The sequence below is a fragment of the Lemur catta genome, chromosome 14, assembly GCF_020740605.2.
Source record: "Lemur catta isolate mLemCat1 chromosome 14, mLemCat1.pri, whole genome shotgun sequence".
In the NCBI taxonomy this organism is placed as follows: domain Eukaryota; kingdom Metazoa; phylum Chordata; class Mammalia; order Primates; family Lemuridae; genus Lemur; species Lemur catta.
The window spans coordinates 26,610,517-26,626,628 of record NC_059141.1 but is presented as its reverse complement, the minus strand read 5'-3'; the positions used below and the strand labels follow the sequence as shown (position 1 = coordinate 26,626,628).

At 34.6% G+C, this 16,112-nt stretch overlaps 1 protein-coding gene across 1 annotated transcript in view; it reads right to left on the bottom strand.

Annotated features, from left to right (window-relative positions):
* The window catches only part of TM9SF3 (transmembrane 9 superfamily member 3), a 58,766-nt gene that overhangs the window by 40,129 nt on the left and 2,525 nt on the right, over positions 1 to 16,112 (bottom strand). The window contains exons 2-3 of the mRNA XM_045568747.1: positions 9,486 to 9,681; positions 1,787 to 1,909 (exon numbers count right to left, since the gene is read on the bottom strand). Coding sequence (XP_045424703.1) covers positions 1,787 to 1,909; positions 9,486 to 9,681 — 319 coding nt within the window. The remainder of the gene's footprint in view (positions 1 to 1,786; positions 1,910 to 9,485; positions 9,682 to 16,112) is intronic.

The following is a 16,112-nucleotide window of genomic DNA, read 5'->3' as shown; positions in this document are numbered from 1 at the left end:
TTTAAAATGATCATGTCGATCATGATTTGGATATTGAAAGGAAAAGACCCACACAATGTGTGGGCAATAGGTGGGAGCTGAGGATCCATCTCTTGTGCCCTCAAACTGTCAACTGCTTGTCTAATGTTCCCTACCTAAGCCCAGATACTCCCAAGAGCCTTACAGTCCTTAGGGCCTTTTCCCTATGGTCAATGCATCCCATTAAAGTATTAGAGGGGAAAAAATGATCATTTCTTATGAAGGATTATTTGGTTATTAACCAAAGTGATTCTAACTGGTACAAACTCGAGGAGTATAGTTTTGTTTGGGGTGGTAGAGGGATAATGAAATTCTTCTGATAATTAATTTCTTTTTTTAATGTTTTTTCTTTATAAAAATAATAGCTCATAAGCAATAATAATTAATTTCATTAAGGTTTATTTACCTATCTACTCTGAAAGCCAGAATTTGGGAGTGACAACATAATCACACGAAATAAGAGGCTCTCCCTAAGAGGCTTTTAAAAGACTCTGAAACCTTTATGTCAAGAATTTTGATAAGGAGTCCCCATGGTTCAGACATTCTAGGACATCCAAAAGTATCAGTATCCCCAAACATGACAGATCCTGAAATACCAGGACTAAAAAAGATTTATTTTAACATAGGAAACCAGAGTTGCCACAGTTGCTAAAGAGGCTGACAGCAATGACTGAAAAAACCTAAAGATCCAGACAAGAAACCCATAATCAATGGAAAAGAACACGGGGGAAATCTGCTCTCTCACCAAAAACAGGAAGCCCAGACCAATGGATTTTCCTGAACTACAGGCTCAGAAATCTTCCGTGAATATTCAGCACATCTTCCTACTACCCTCAGAACTGATCACAGAAATGCATGTGTTGCCATAACAGTAATTACCATCATCTGTATGAAAAGCTTATTATATATGCCTAATTAACATGCAACATAGTAATGATGATATATACAATTATCTCTTGAGATTAAGTTTCTTATACATTTCATCTTAGTATCAGTTAAACTTTGATCTGATATGGTCAGACTTTCATAGTTTACTGCCCACGAGCATAGTAGTCTGCTAACAATTTTAAGAATTAGAAGAAACCTTAATTATATATAAGAGCAGATGTCCAGAGGCAAAAAAGAAAATTAGAGATAAATGTGATCAAACATGTTGGCTGTGCTTTGCAATTTAAATAATTTAATCGAGTCCAACACAAATCATTTTTGGATTACACATAAATTTGTAGTAACTATGCCATAGATCTTCTCCATTAATATGGATAAGCAAGAGCAAAAACATTAAAAATTTTTAAATATTAAGAGTTTTGGAAAATAACAAAGAAACTAACAAAACAAACCATTCAAGAAACTATTATACCTAAAAACTATATTACCACAGTACCACGTAAGAGGAAGGCAGAATTAAACTTCAAAATCCTATTTAGTTCCTTTAATTGTATTTAAAAGAACAAGTTAAATTAAGATAGGAGAAAAATGGGGGCAGAAGAATTTTTCAGATTGTTCCAAGTACCTTTTAATTCCTTGAATCTGAAAAATTATACTATAAAAGTTTTATTTTAGGGGAGTTTCATATAAGGTTTGGCAATGTCAAAAATCCTTCAAGTAATATGGGACTATAAAATTGGTATTAAAATCATTCTGTGGACAATAGTGAAAACACATTTACACCATGATCCAGCATACAATCACCTTAATAGAGTCATTACATAAATCTTGCTCATTATGCAGATTTTCCCAAACCTCAAATACAACATAGAGTACTTACCCCATATTGGTAAGTCATCTATGTACATCTGGTACCAGTAGTGATTTTTGATGGCATACACAAATGCATCTCTCTTTTCTTTATCTAAGTCAATTTCACAGTAAGTGGCTGGCATTACATCATCTGCATAAAATAAAAATTGCAAATTAGCCCACCTGTTTGCAAAATAATTACAGAAAAAAATAACAGAAGGAAAAAGCCAACATTTCCTGAAATTAAAATTTCTATTCATAATAGTTGAATCTGTGGTGATAGATATATGGAGGTTCTGTATACTATTCTTTCCTCTTTTGTATATCATTAAGATTTTTTATAATGAAAGAATTTTAATCATCTTTATTTTCAAAGATTACCTTACTAAGTGAAGAAATCATCCCTTATATAAAGAAAATTACACAAGAACATTTACAAAGTAACTTTAAAATAAATTGATTTAAAAAATAAAAATAAAAGCTTCAAACATTTAAGTTTTCGTTTAATATATATAAAAGCTCAAGAACATGATCCTAAACAGAGATAACAATTTCTAACTATAAGATCTCTGAGATATACACTCATTTTAACATTCGCAGAAATACAAGTCCCTAGGGGCCACAGATTCTATAAAAAATCCCAGTGACTATTTATAATTAGGAAGATTAAAAGGCAAACCTCTATCCAGCAGATGTTACTGTTTTTAAATTACCTGAAAATCCCCTAAAGATGAGTCATTTCCACTCTTGACTGCTTTCAAAAATACTGCTACCATAATTCTGTTCAGATGTTCCTCTAATTTATAAACCTAGTATTTCAAAAATGTGCTTATGTTTCTAACAAAAAAAATCCAAAAATCTGTACTTTAGATGTCAATCAAAAGGATTAAATTACTTTGGTATATAACTAAAGTAATTAGAAAAAATAAGAAATAAATCTTAAGAACAAAAAAGAAAGCACGGGTTTTAAGTTCTATACTATCTTTGTACTACAATATTGGTTATTTAGAATCTGAAATGTATTTTTTCCAAACAAACATTATTAAAGTTCTTAAATATTGATCAAACTTCTTATATATAAATTGTAGCTGAACCATGAATTTAATGGCTACCTATAATATTGTCTCTATGAGAAAGAGCAATCTAAGTTAAAACTCAAGATACCCAGCAATATGTCTCCCCAACCCTCAACAGAGAGAACAGCTTCCCCTTATTATAGATCAGCCCAGAGTAGGTATCCCAACAAGACAACCTCAAAGATGGCAGCAAACACTTAAGTCCCATGGAAGGATGGACAAATACTCTCACTCTCAAAGTAGGAAAGTAATTTGTCTCCAGGAACAATGATTCCCACATGGATTTTCTTTCTACCCAGGCCCTTCCGGGCAACAAGGAAGTTAGGGTTTCCATAATGGTAAAAACTGAGGCAGACCAGTGAAATGAGGAAGGGTTAGGAAACGAGATTGCTATAGAGGATTCCTACAGCAGGAGTTAGAACTGGCAGCAAGAAGTCCTCTAATGGGGTCTCCATGGAATGTGATAATAAACAAAAGTCAGCAGGCAACTGCAGCTACGGAGGGGACAGGCAGAACCAAACAAAGGTCCAGGCTTGAGGGGCAACAAACAGCTGTAGTGGCTGTGGGAGACCTCACAGCTACCTCTGCAAAGCCACTGAATTCCTTACTGTCAGAAACATTCATTGATAACGGTCATTAACAATGCAGTAGTTTTAAGTACAAAGTTCTGAAATATATGATATGACATTTACCTGTAGAAAATGTTTAAAGCTTCCTCACAGTCTGAACTTTAGTTCAACTCTCTATTACCCAACTGATCTATCATTCTCTGTCTTTACACTCTAGCCAAACTCAACTACTTGCAGTTCCCACAAACCTTGTGTTCTCTTGGCCTCTGAGCTTTTACGCTCATGCTATTAACTCCACCTCAAATGTCCAGCCTAAAATCTCTCCCATCTCCTCACCCTTTCCTCCACAAAATAGTTCCTGATTCTCCACGCCCCCCCATACCTCTCACCCACCATGGCCTGCCCCTTTCTCTGAGGTACCATGGCTCTCTTTCCATACCTCCCTTATGGCACCAAAGGCCTATTATCACTTTCTACCTCATACCAGTACCTTAATGCCTCAAAAACACCCCTATATCTTGAGAGTTTTGTCCATAAATCAGTATATCCTTTTCACCCCCAGCTATGTCTTGCTTCAGTACCTTGCACAGACTAGGCAATAAATAAACAAAAAATTCCAACAAATTTTAACAGCATGATTTTCCATTTGTTGACAAAGAAAATTACCAGCTATATTAGGGTATGCACCTATACAGATGCATCTGTGTATGAATTGTGTGTATGTGTATAGAAGGAGAAAATGCTAATATAAACAAATGAAATTTTGGAGGAGAGTCTCACTGATGTAAAGTCTAGAAAAGAAATGCTGTAGTAAAAGGAAAACCTATCATTATGGCAGGCTGTAAAAAGGATGCTGGTCATATTTTAATGAAATTCCTCTTTCAGGCATGTAGACAAACACAAACATCGTAAATAACTGAAGAGTCTGACTGCCCACCTGAAATAGCTCTTCTCTCAGGAGGGAGCCGCTTTGAAGATAACAAATGTAATGTGTATGAATATGCCAAATCAGCATTCTATAACTAGAAAACAATCTAAAAAATCTACCACCATAAATCACTGCTTTAAAATCATAATAGCATATACCTTTCTCAGATGGAACACATACCCATGAATTCTGAAGATGCAATTAAGATTTGACCAATGTAAATATTTTTATGGGAGAAAAATAAAACCAAAGTTATAGTGGCAAATGTTAACACTGATTTTTCAGACAGAAAGCAAGGCTAGGTAGATTCTGGAAACGACACACCAATAGTCTGTCATCAATTCCCAATAAAACTCCAGACCAATAATTAAATAGACAGTGAAAGCATAGAAAAGAATATGACATTATCTGTGAGTTCTCTGAGAATACATTATGCCATACTTTACTTTCTCTTCTGATAACATTACTGAATTGGAAAATGAGAAATACTCTACCTCAAACGCAGCAGCATCTGGCAGAGTCTCTCATGAAATCAATATAGACAAATTAATAGAGAAATGAGCAGAAAGGTGAGTTATAGTCTGACCTCCAGTACCTATTAGCTATATGAATAAAAAAGCAAACCATTTAACCTCCATGAACCCCCGTTCCCTCAACTGTAAAACAGAAATAACATCTATCTCTATCTCCTTTCCAGAGTTGTTTTAAGGAAAGAAAGTCCCAATATATACGTAAAAATGTTCTTAACTTTCCCTGGGCCTCACACCCCCTGAGATCCAACGAAAGTGCTATCTCCCTTGCATTCCCCGAAAAACACACATTCACATAAAATTAAGTCTACATTTTCAGAGAGTCCATGGATCCCTGAAGCCAGAGCTCCTAGCTGAACTCTGTATATCCAGAGCCTACCACGGTGCTGGAATGCAATAAGACACTCAATAACTGCTAAAAAATATTAAACGAAAAGGACAGGAAAAACTAGTATATTCGCAGTTAATTAAACAATTATATAAAGAGTATTGATTAACTGAGCAACCTGACTGGCAGTATAAACTGTACAATTTTTTTCTAAATGGTTATGTGATAACATGTCTCAAAAACTGTCTTAAATATGTTTATACCCTTTGATTCAGTAATTCTAAGAATCTATCCTGATGAAAGATTCAGAGATGGATTAAAATACTTATGTGCAAGGACAGCCAAATGCATTGGCATTTTGAAAAGCAGAAAAAGAAAAGAAAAGAAGAAAGGAAAGAAGGATGGAAGGTAGGATCAAAATATCTTACAACTGGGAAATGGGGGTAAATTACAGTATCCAAGTTATAGACTACTATGTAACCACATTTTTAAAAGAGTCATTAACTGTATAAGGACAAACTCATAAAATATTAGGAGAAAAAAGGCAGGAATTCTCAGATGGCGGGGAAAGGGTGGGCAGGGACCTCCCCTGGTTAAGAATTACATTCCAGATCATCTAATGATCATAATGAACCAATTATCATAAGAACAAGTAGGCACAAATGGTCCGGGCACTAGACAATTTATTAAAAGCTTACTACGTCTTAATAGCTAAGGATGCAGTGATGAGTAAGAATGCTGCTGTAATAGGCTAGTGCAGCAGCTTGGGGATAAATCAAATTCTATATCAATAAACTAATTTAACATTTCATAATGTCTAACACAAAATCAAGTTGGAACTACAGACCCATACTATGTGCTATTAGTATTCATAACAATTACCATTTTTTAATGTAAACTATGTAACAGGAACTTTGAATAATGCTCTATGTGCATTATCTATTTAAACATGACAACAATTGTATCAAACAGAATTTCCCACACTTCATAGGTGAGAAATATGAGATCAAAGAGGTTGAATAATTTGCCCATGACCACACAGGTAAGCAGAGGCAGAGATGGGATGCATGAAGCCTCTCTGACCCTAAAGCACATGTTCTTTCCACTCTATAACGGCAAAGTTCTAACAGGTACCCTTTAAAATTAATTCAGGCCTGGTTTGAGGATGCCTAATCTATGTTTGCCCTTCTGTATTTAATGTATTTTCCTTAAATGGTCTCAATATAGGATTTTTATCTAGTGCAAGTATATAATACTATTAGGAACAAAAAAAGAAAGTTGTGCATAAAAATCTTAAGTGAGAGGCATCCTACATTAGACTTAGACTATCATTAGTTCCTTAAAAATAGTCTCTTTAGGCCGGGCGCGGTGGCTCACGCCTGTAATCCTAGCTCTGGGAGGCCGAGGCGGGTGGATCGCTCGAGATCAGGAGTTCGAGACCAGCCTGAGCAAGAGTGAGACCCCGTCTCTACCAAAAATAGAAAGAAATTATCTGGCCAACTAAAAATATATATACAAAAAAATTAGCCGGGCATGGTGGCTCATGCCTGTAGTCCCAGCTACTAGGGAGGCTGAGGCAGTAGGATCGCTTAAGCCCAGGAGTCTGAGGTTGCTGTGAGCTAGGCTGATGCCACGGCACTCACTCTAGCCCGGGCAACAAAGTGAGACTCTGTCTCAAAAAAAAAAAAAAAAAATAGTCTCTTTAGTGATCTTCATTTTACAAAATGATACCAACCCATTTAGCCTGACAGAATCTATTAGGTTAAAAAAAGATGTGTGTGTATGCATATGTAAATATGTATGCATGTATATATATTTTCTTTTCTGGCTTCACATTTCCAAAATTTTATGTGGACATGCTTTCATAAGAATCTTTAAAAGTCAAATATTTAAGGGATGAAAGATTAACAATATACGGTAAATATTTCTATAGTCACAGACAGACAGAGTGTTCCAGTTTTCATTACATTATTAGTATGCTATAATATATCATGGGTAAATCACTTCATTTCTGGGCCTCTACAAGAGGGAATTAAATGGCACAATCCTACCTTTTAAATGTTCCGCTACTATAAGTAACAACCAGGAAGACTTTTCAACACATGGTCAACTTTATCTATGAATATAGGAACCAAAGGGCTACAGAGGGGGAAGATAAATCTAATCAGCATTTACTGTTACATCTGGACCATTTAATTTAGCAGCTTCCTTGGCAGCATATCCATGCTGGAGGTGAAGAGCTGACAAGACCCTGAAGAACCATCAATTCTCAGGGAATAACATCTGGCTAGCTCTGCTTCTTTTAATCTAAAAAAGTGCTTAGCTTAGTCTGAAAAAATAAAATAAATGCCACTTTTCTAACCCATGAAAACTATTTTCCTCTATTTAAATAATCTCTCCATCTCAGCCTCTAGGATCTAATAAAAGAAGACAATTTAAGATTGCTGAATGAGTATTCGTTTTTAGTAAATATGGGTAAGGATTTCAAAAATTGATGAAATCTGCAAACAGTAGCAAAGTAGGACTCAGTTTTACCTAATTTCTCTTTGTGGTTCCTCTTTAATAAACTAGAAATGTGCACAAAATATGGAAAAAGAGAAAGTAGAGGTGGGGCCTAGGGGAGGTGGTGCTTGGATCTTGGGGGCAGATCTCTCATGAATGGCTTGGTGAGATTCTCATGGGAGTGAGTGAGTTCTCACTCTTAGTTCCTGCAAGAACTGGTGGTTCAAAAGAGCCCGGTACCTCCTCCTCTCTAGGTTTCTCTCTAGCCACTTAATCTCTGCACACACAAGCTCCCCTTTCTCTTCTACCATGAATGTAAGCAGCCTCAGTCCCTCACCAGAACAGATGCTGGTGCCATGCTTCTTACACAGCCTGCAAAACCATGAGCCAAATAAATCTCTTCTTTTTATAAATTACTCAGCCTCGGGTATTCCTTTTATAGCATCAAAAACAGACAAAGACAATGATTAAATATAGTATCAAGGGTCTCAAAGATCACACATTCTAGTTTACATTTTCTCCTTATTTGTGATTAAATACTTAAATTAACCTAATTAAATTAAAACTCAAGCATCAGGGCATGTTTACAATGATTAGTAAAATTATAGGTCATGTCACTGTGGTTTAAATTTACAACTTAATTTTATAATTAAGCCCCAAGGAATATAATGGGGGGGAGGGTGAAAGAATATAAATATGTACAGTATATCTATTTTCAAAAATAACCAAAAAATCCTAAAAACAAGAATAAAATTTAACAAATCAAAATTAAAGTAAAATTATCTTGTAAGTCTCTCATTAACATCCTTCTCCCCAAAGTACTAAAAATATCAGAAGTTAGTTACTATTCATCTTACACATGGAGACAATGAAGTCAAAACTGGAATAAACAACTTTACTAAAATCAATACAGTAAAAGAAATGGAATTAAAATTCAAAGCTCTTGATTACAAGATCCATGCTCTATTCAAAAACCAAGATACCTAATCAAAGATCCTGCAAAAATTCAATTCTCCAATTTCTGTTCACTGTACTAAAAATGCCTATGCAGGAAATATACTCTCTGACAAACTTCAAAGAGGAAAATAGAAAATATGAACACACTCAAAGACCGTGATAAATACTGCATAATAACTGGATAATGAGAGTGCTTTTTTTTCCTGAAGTTTAACAAGTCTTTGACTTAAAATTTAAATATCCTACAGGTATTAAGAGGATAAATTAATACAACACTCATAAATACATGAGCCAATGGTACAAGTTTGAATTTGAGGCTTTACACACAATTTTTAAGGATCCACACATCCCACTGCAGCCTCAGACCTCCAGAAATTACTTCATTACAGATCTATGAAAGCCTTCCCAGGCCACATATGTCTAATCAATTGAGGGTTTACTAGAGAACACTTTCAGAAAGAAATATGTCAGGGAGATATAATTTTATTAACAATTATTTATTTTATTATTTTATAAATATTCAAAATAAATCTTTGTTAGTGACTAATATACTTTCCTAAATGTGATGCACCTAATTTACAGATTAAAACATTTTTTTAGAGTCTAGAGTAGTGGTTCCTCAACCTAGGGCGATTAGCAGTATCTAGAGACTTTTTTGGTTTTCACAACTAAAGGATGGTACTGGCATCTAGGCCAGGGACTCTGCTAAACATCCTACAATATACATGACAGCCCCACACGACAGAATTATCCAGCCCCAGCATCAAGAGTGCCAAAGTTAAGAAACTCTGATCTACAGTCTAACTTATATTGTAAGGACTATTAAGGTTTACTTACCTTTAAATTTAATATCCAGACCACTAAATTCCAATTCAACTCCTTGAAGGGCTTCTCCCAGAGTTTCATGGTAATGACTGATACTTTTTTTTGAGCCCACACAGAATGGGAGTGAAAAGTACTTATATGTTTCTTGGCGATTATGGTAGGGCCCAACAGTATTCATCCACAAAACAACTTCCTCTTTATCTTGATACTGAAACAAGAAGAGCAAATAAGAATGTTTTGTTAAAAAATCTAGTTCAAATTAAGGTAATATTTGTTATGTGTTCTAAACAAGTATACTGTCTCTGTTCCGGAAGCTATAAAATAAAATATTGGAAGCTTCCTTTAATCTGATAATTGACGTCCACACCTTAAAAATGAACCTTTGTGAATTTTAAATTATATCCTGATTGTGGTCTCAGGCAGATCCACCTTTTCCAAATTTTGTTTCACAGAAGATAGTGTTTAAACAAAGTCCAATAGCTCATAAGAGTATGTCTATAATTAATATTTATACTATCCATAATGGTGAACCTAGAACCAACATGATTTACCATGCTAACCTAAACAAGGAAGGAGGAAATAAAATCAATAGTTTATCCAGAATCTCATGTTAATCATTGTATACCAAAAAAACTAATGTCAAAAAGCACAAATAAAATTTCATCTCCTTTCTAGTCTTTCACACAGCCACTGGTCAAAGCATTAGAAAGGAAAGAATGACCAAACAAGAGGAAGAAAAGCCATATTATGAAACCTCCACAAGTCCATTCAAGCCAATATTCTATCTGTTTTCAGCCTGAAAGACATGTACTGTTTGCATAATTCTTTCAGTAAATAATTATGGCTCTACACATCAATGAATACTGTATATAGCTAAATCTGGAGTGTCATCCAATGACTGGATAGCTGACTTTACCTTTCCAAGGTCCAAGTAGGGGGATCTGCCAAAGATTTCTATCAATAAGATCTCTACAAGTTTAAAATTCTAATGATTCTACGAAAACTGACTACCTTGGTAATTTTAAAGCTAGTAATTCTAATTAGCAATATAAATTAAAGACAACATAGGATGCATTTAAGTCAACTAATAGCATAGAAGTTAATTCACTGAACAATTATTTACTAAGTGCCTAGCACATGCCAACAACAGTATGTAATAAACAGTATGTTTATAACTAAGGATACAGCTTTGAATAAGACATGTTCCCTGCCCTACTGGAGTCTAAACAGAAATATGGACACTGAACAAGCAATAATAATAAGGTAGATTGCTATAGAGCATATATAACAGCAGAAGTTCTCCAACTGGCTCACTATGAAATTCTTCTCTTCAGTCCTCCATCTAAAACTAATTAATAAGTAAAAACATTTTCAGTCAAAATCTAACATCTCCAAAACCAAACTCATTCTACTCAAATCTACTCCCCCCAACTTTGTTCTTCTAATAGCACTACCATTTTCTCAGATATAGAGACTCAAATCCCAAATCTCTGCATTCCAGACAATCAAAAAACATTAACTTATCTACTTTTACCCAAAGCATCTGCCTTTTCCTCTTGATTCACATCACCATGGTAAGACTTAGACCTAGTCACTTCATCTTCCAATATAATAAATGTTGAATAAATGTCTCACTGTTCATATAAGACATCACCCAGGTCATCAAGGAAATAAACTGTCTCACTTTTTGAATACGTGAGACATGTACCAAGCACAGCGTTAGGTATTAAGGATATAAAGATAAGTAAAATACTGTCCTTCCTGTTAATAATTTCCTAATCCACAGTGGACCCAGACAAGTAAATGATTAACAAAGAAGAAATAAGTGTTATAATTAAGGTAATAAAGAGCTATTGTAGCAACAATAAAGGAATGATTAATTCGGCTTTGGCAGAGAAAGGTCAGAATGAATACATTTTGAAAATTATAAGCTATTTCAAGTGAGTTCAGAAAAACTGTAGATAATCTTCACATATGAAGTAATGAATCAACAGTCTAAATGTTAATGAATCCATATTTCCCCATTCATTACTATTTTTTTTATTTTGGGGGGTTGGCAAATATATGCATGTCACTGCTCTTTCATCCAATGCTCATGGTTACAGAGCACTAATCAACTAAGGTACTCCTTTCTGCTAAACATAGAGCCTCAGAATTCTTCTCAAAACAGTGCTCTGAACCAACTGACCAGAGATGGCATTAGAATTAAGACTTGTTCACCAAGGCAAAATACTTTGCTTAGTACAATGTGTGCAGCAAGTATTTAATAAATATGATGGGAAAACACTGAAGAAATTCTGAAATGTAAAGTTCACTGGCAACTTAGTAAAAGAAGTTTCAAGTATGTGCACTGAGTAATGTGTACACTGCAATAGTACCTTTTTAGAGAAATAAGAAAGGGGAGGTAACAAAATGTATCCATTTATGATAAAGATTAGAATGTTGAACAAGAGAACCTATTAATGAGGACTTTACCATTAATCCTGCTAAGTTGAAGAAATATTTTAAATGTAACTTGTGAAAATAAGCACAAAGGCAATTTTTCTATAAATCCCAATACACTTATTCCTTTAAAAACAGACAAAAATTTGAACATAAATAATTTCTAACACATTGACTGCTTGCCACACAAAAAAACCAGAAATTTTTCCTTGGGGCCACGGTGTTTTATTACAAAAATAAAAAATAAAAACTTTGAGTATAATTTAAAGGTAAACAAATAGAAAAATGAAATTTACTGACTTTTATTTAAACCACTTTAGAATTAGATCGTCAATATTAACTGTAACAATAAGAACATCAACAAGATTTTATATAAACTTCACACAGCCGAAACTAGTGAGTTAAATACAATTCTCATTGCAGTTAATGTGTTAAAATAGGTATTCATTTATTTTACACAAACTGAAACATAAGAACTAAAATAATTTAAGGGCCACAGTATATGTTAAACTACAATTCTGAAGCCACTCATTTTAAATATTCATGAAACCTTAATAAGGTTGGTACAGTTGTGATGATGTGATGCAAGTACTGAAAATTTATACCACTTCATAGTCTACGATTCTTTCTGGGAACAAGACTGAAATAGTAATTAGAAATACACACACACAGAGTTTAGGGTGAATATTAAGGCAAAAATAATGCCTCTTTTCTTTTATATTGCTCTCTATCATGCAGACCATACTTAATTACAATGAACTTAAAATGTTTACTTTCCATCATAGTCCCTGATTGTCCCTGAGAATAAATGTTCCCAAGACAAGGACAAAAGTTCTTGCTCAAGAGAGAAAATGTATTTTAAAATATTTTCAAATCAGAAAATACCAACAGGCTTCACAAAACTTCTTAAGGAGAAAAAAACCCTTTCCTTTGCTTTGCTTTCCCTAAGGCTGCTCACAAAGTGCCTGAGCCTCCCAGTCTGAGGAAAGACTGCCAGGTCCACAGGAAGGGGGCGGAAGGGAGTCCAGGAAGCACAGCAGTGAATCAGGGGATCCCTGAACACGGCAATAATTCCATCTGAGGCCTCCCTGGGAAGCAGCCAATTGAGAGGCCTGTTCAGGCTACCTGTGTTCTTCACCTATTCATTCTCCAGATCTCAGAAGAATTTCACTGTTACATTCAATTTATGAGCTGTTCACTCTGGCCAAGATGGTTTATGACATTGTCTTCCTTTCTTTTTCTGATCCACCTTGTCTGTCATTCCCCCGAATTTATAATGCCCTCCTTTCCTCCACTTAGCCAAATTCTGCTAATCCTTCAGAAATGCTCAAATCCTCCTTTCTCAAATCCTCAGGTAAAACCATCTTTTGTAATAATAACATCATTAGCTAACACTTAATAAGCACAAGCCATGAGCTAGGCATAGTTCTAAGGTCTTTACATAAACATTAATCCTCTCAAAGCTCTATAAAATAGGTCCTATTATTTTTCCCATTTTACAGACTTTAAAAAAAAAGCCAAAACAAAAGAGATGTTAGTTAAATAATTTGTCCAAGATAATAAAACTAATCAGTATCAAGTTTAGGACTATACTTTTGCTAATCCCTAGTCAGCTTCATTCACTAAAAAGAAAAAACTGAAACAAGGAAATACAAAAAAAAGTGCAGTTGTACAAAACAACTAAAGACAGTACCAAATACCAAACAACTTTACTACTTTAGGGCCTTTAATCTGCCCTAAAGGAAAAAACCTTCCTAAGAAGCTACTTGCACAATAATCTCAAAAGGAATGACCTTTGTTGGCAAGAAGTCACAAATGTTGGGCCCCTCTTATTTAAATACTGTTATTGCTGGTAGGGAGAAAGACACCAAAGTTTTCCTTCTTGATAGAGGTCATGAATTAATTTTTTTCAGGAGGAACACTTTAGGCGATAATGTTGCTAATGTGCTCATGTAAATATGAATAAAGAAATCAGAAGTTATATATGACAGGCAAAGGACAGAGGGCTCTGAATAAGCCCCAAATTCTATCTTTTATTTTCCCGAGAAAGGAAAAAAAAATGTTTACTTTAAAATACATATCAAAGAAAGCAAAATCCATCTCTGAAAGTGTTTCAGAAATCATAATTTCAAGGAGTTTTGATTATTTATTTAAAACACATATCAGAATTCTAAGACAAATAAATTAGAAGTGTATTTTTAGTAGTCTCTTGAGATAACTGTTCTCTCTCAAATAGCTTTGTACCTAAATAAATTTTTAGTCTATCATTGAGTACAGCCAAAAATAGGACAAGAAATTTTGGCATTTCCTAAAAACTAGATCTATATTAGAGCACTCACTAATTCACTTGTAGTAAACAGCTTATTCTCTTTGTTAAGTATTCAAATAAGTTTTAAGAGTTACCATATTCCTCCCAGAGACAAAGATGAAAGGCTGCCATTTACCAAAGTAAAGTAAACAAAACATTTCTAAAATCATTAAGTGGCACAGCACAAAATGTTTATGGCAGAGACTGAGTAAAATTATCCTAGGCACAGATTGGGTCCTTCCAACACTGGAAATCCCAAGACTACCAGAAGTACAAGCCACAAAGACATGGGATTTCAGCCTAGGTAGGGCCCCTAAATCACAACAAGCATCTCCAAAACTATGCATGTTAAAGGAACAACAGTCTGGGTTTGTTCACTGTGCTTTAAGCAATAGGAATTCATGTGTCCAACACTGCACATCCTTGACCCTAGTAGCTCCTTAATTACTCAAGTCACTCAACAAGCACTCATTAAATACCACATGTGCCATGCACAGTGCTTTGGTATGTAATAGCCAAAAAAAAAAAAAAAAAGTCTTTGTGATCTTATTGAGGAAACAGAACACAAAAAATTCAAGGCTACAGTGCAAACTATAAAATGCTCTATGATTTCTGTGCCGTTGATTATTAGTTTTCTGGTGCTTACATCTTTACGTATTATTACTATGGAAGTTATATATACAATACAAGTAGAAAAAGGAAGGATTAGGGATCAAGAAGCTCAGATTATTTCTGTGGCCTTGGGCCAGTCACTGAGCCTCTATGGGCCATTAGGAAAATGAGAGTTTTGGATTAAATGATCTCAAGTGTTTCCAGTTTTAAAATTCTATGATTCTCAATTTGAAATCATTTTTAATGGAGTCCTTTGGAATCTTAGGAGTCATGGTAATCTAACTCTAGATGCTTCCATGTGCTCTGAGTTTCAGGAAACCAAATAAGCATAAACCACACCCTACACACCTTTCACTTATTCTAAAGAGGTCTTTTCATAACCTTTCAATCACTTAAGAGTCTTTCTTTAATTTTAATTTCAAACAATGTCATTTGATCCATATGATCCAAGTTTTAAAATTTAAAAGGAACACATCTCTATATAGTCTAGATATGTATATATGCATATACATACTCTATAAGTCAATAGAACATTCCCTTTTCAACATTCTTCAGAGAATATTAAAAGAACTTTGCATTAATATAAATAAGCATATAAAAAACACCATATGGATCATACGGTCAGCTGAATCCTAATTCAACAGGTATAGTGAGAGAAAAAAGGGGCTTTGTGAAATGGCATAAAGTAGCTGTCTTGTCTTAGGACCAGCTACATAATCTGTGGGGCCCAGTACAAAATAAAAATGCAGGACTCCTTGCTCAAAAATTTAAAATCTCAAGAGAGTGACAGCAGATCATTGAAACAAGCACAAGCCTGTGTGACTGGCATGCCCATGAATTCAACTCTATCCCTCTTTAATGCTAAACCAAATATCTCCTCAGTTAACAATCCATTATGGAGCTAGACTCACCCAAACATTTCTTTAAGCACTTAAATTGAGAACTACTCAACTTAATTCTAAGTGTTTTACAGCCTTATTTTTAGGATAAAGGGTCTTAGAGCATATCTTGGCTCCGAGGACAGAAGAAGGTAAACTCAGAATGCCTAGGCTCAAATCCCACCTCTGCCCTTACTGCCTGTGTGGCCTCATACAAGTAATTTAACCTCTCTGGCCTCAGTTTCCTTATCTATAAAAAGGGCACAATATCAACCACCTTATAGGTTATTAATATGTTTAAAATATGAGTTAATATTTGTAAAGACCTTAGAGCAGTGCCTAACATATATTGCTACAAAAGCCATATTAGTTATTCTTTTTATATGGAAACAATATTCA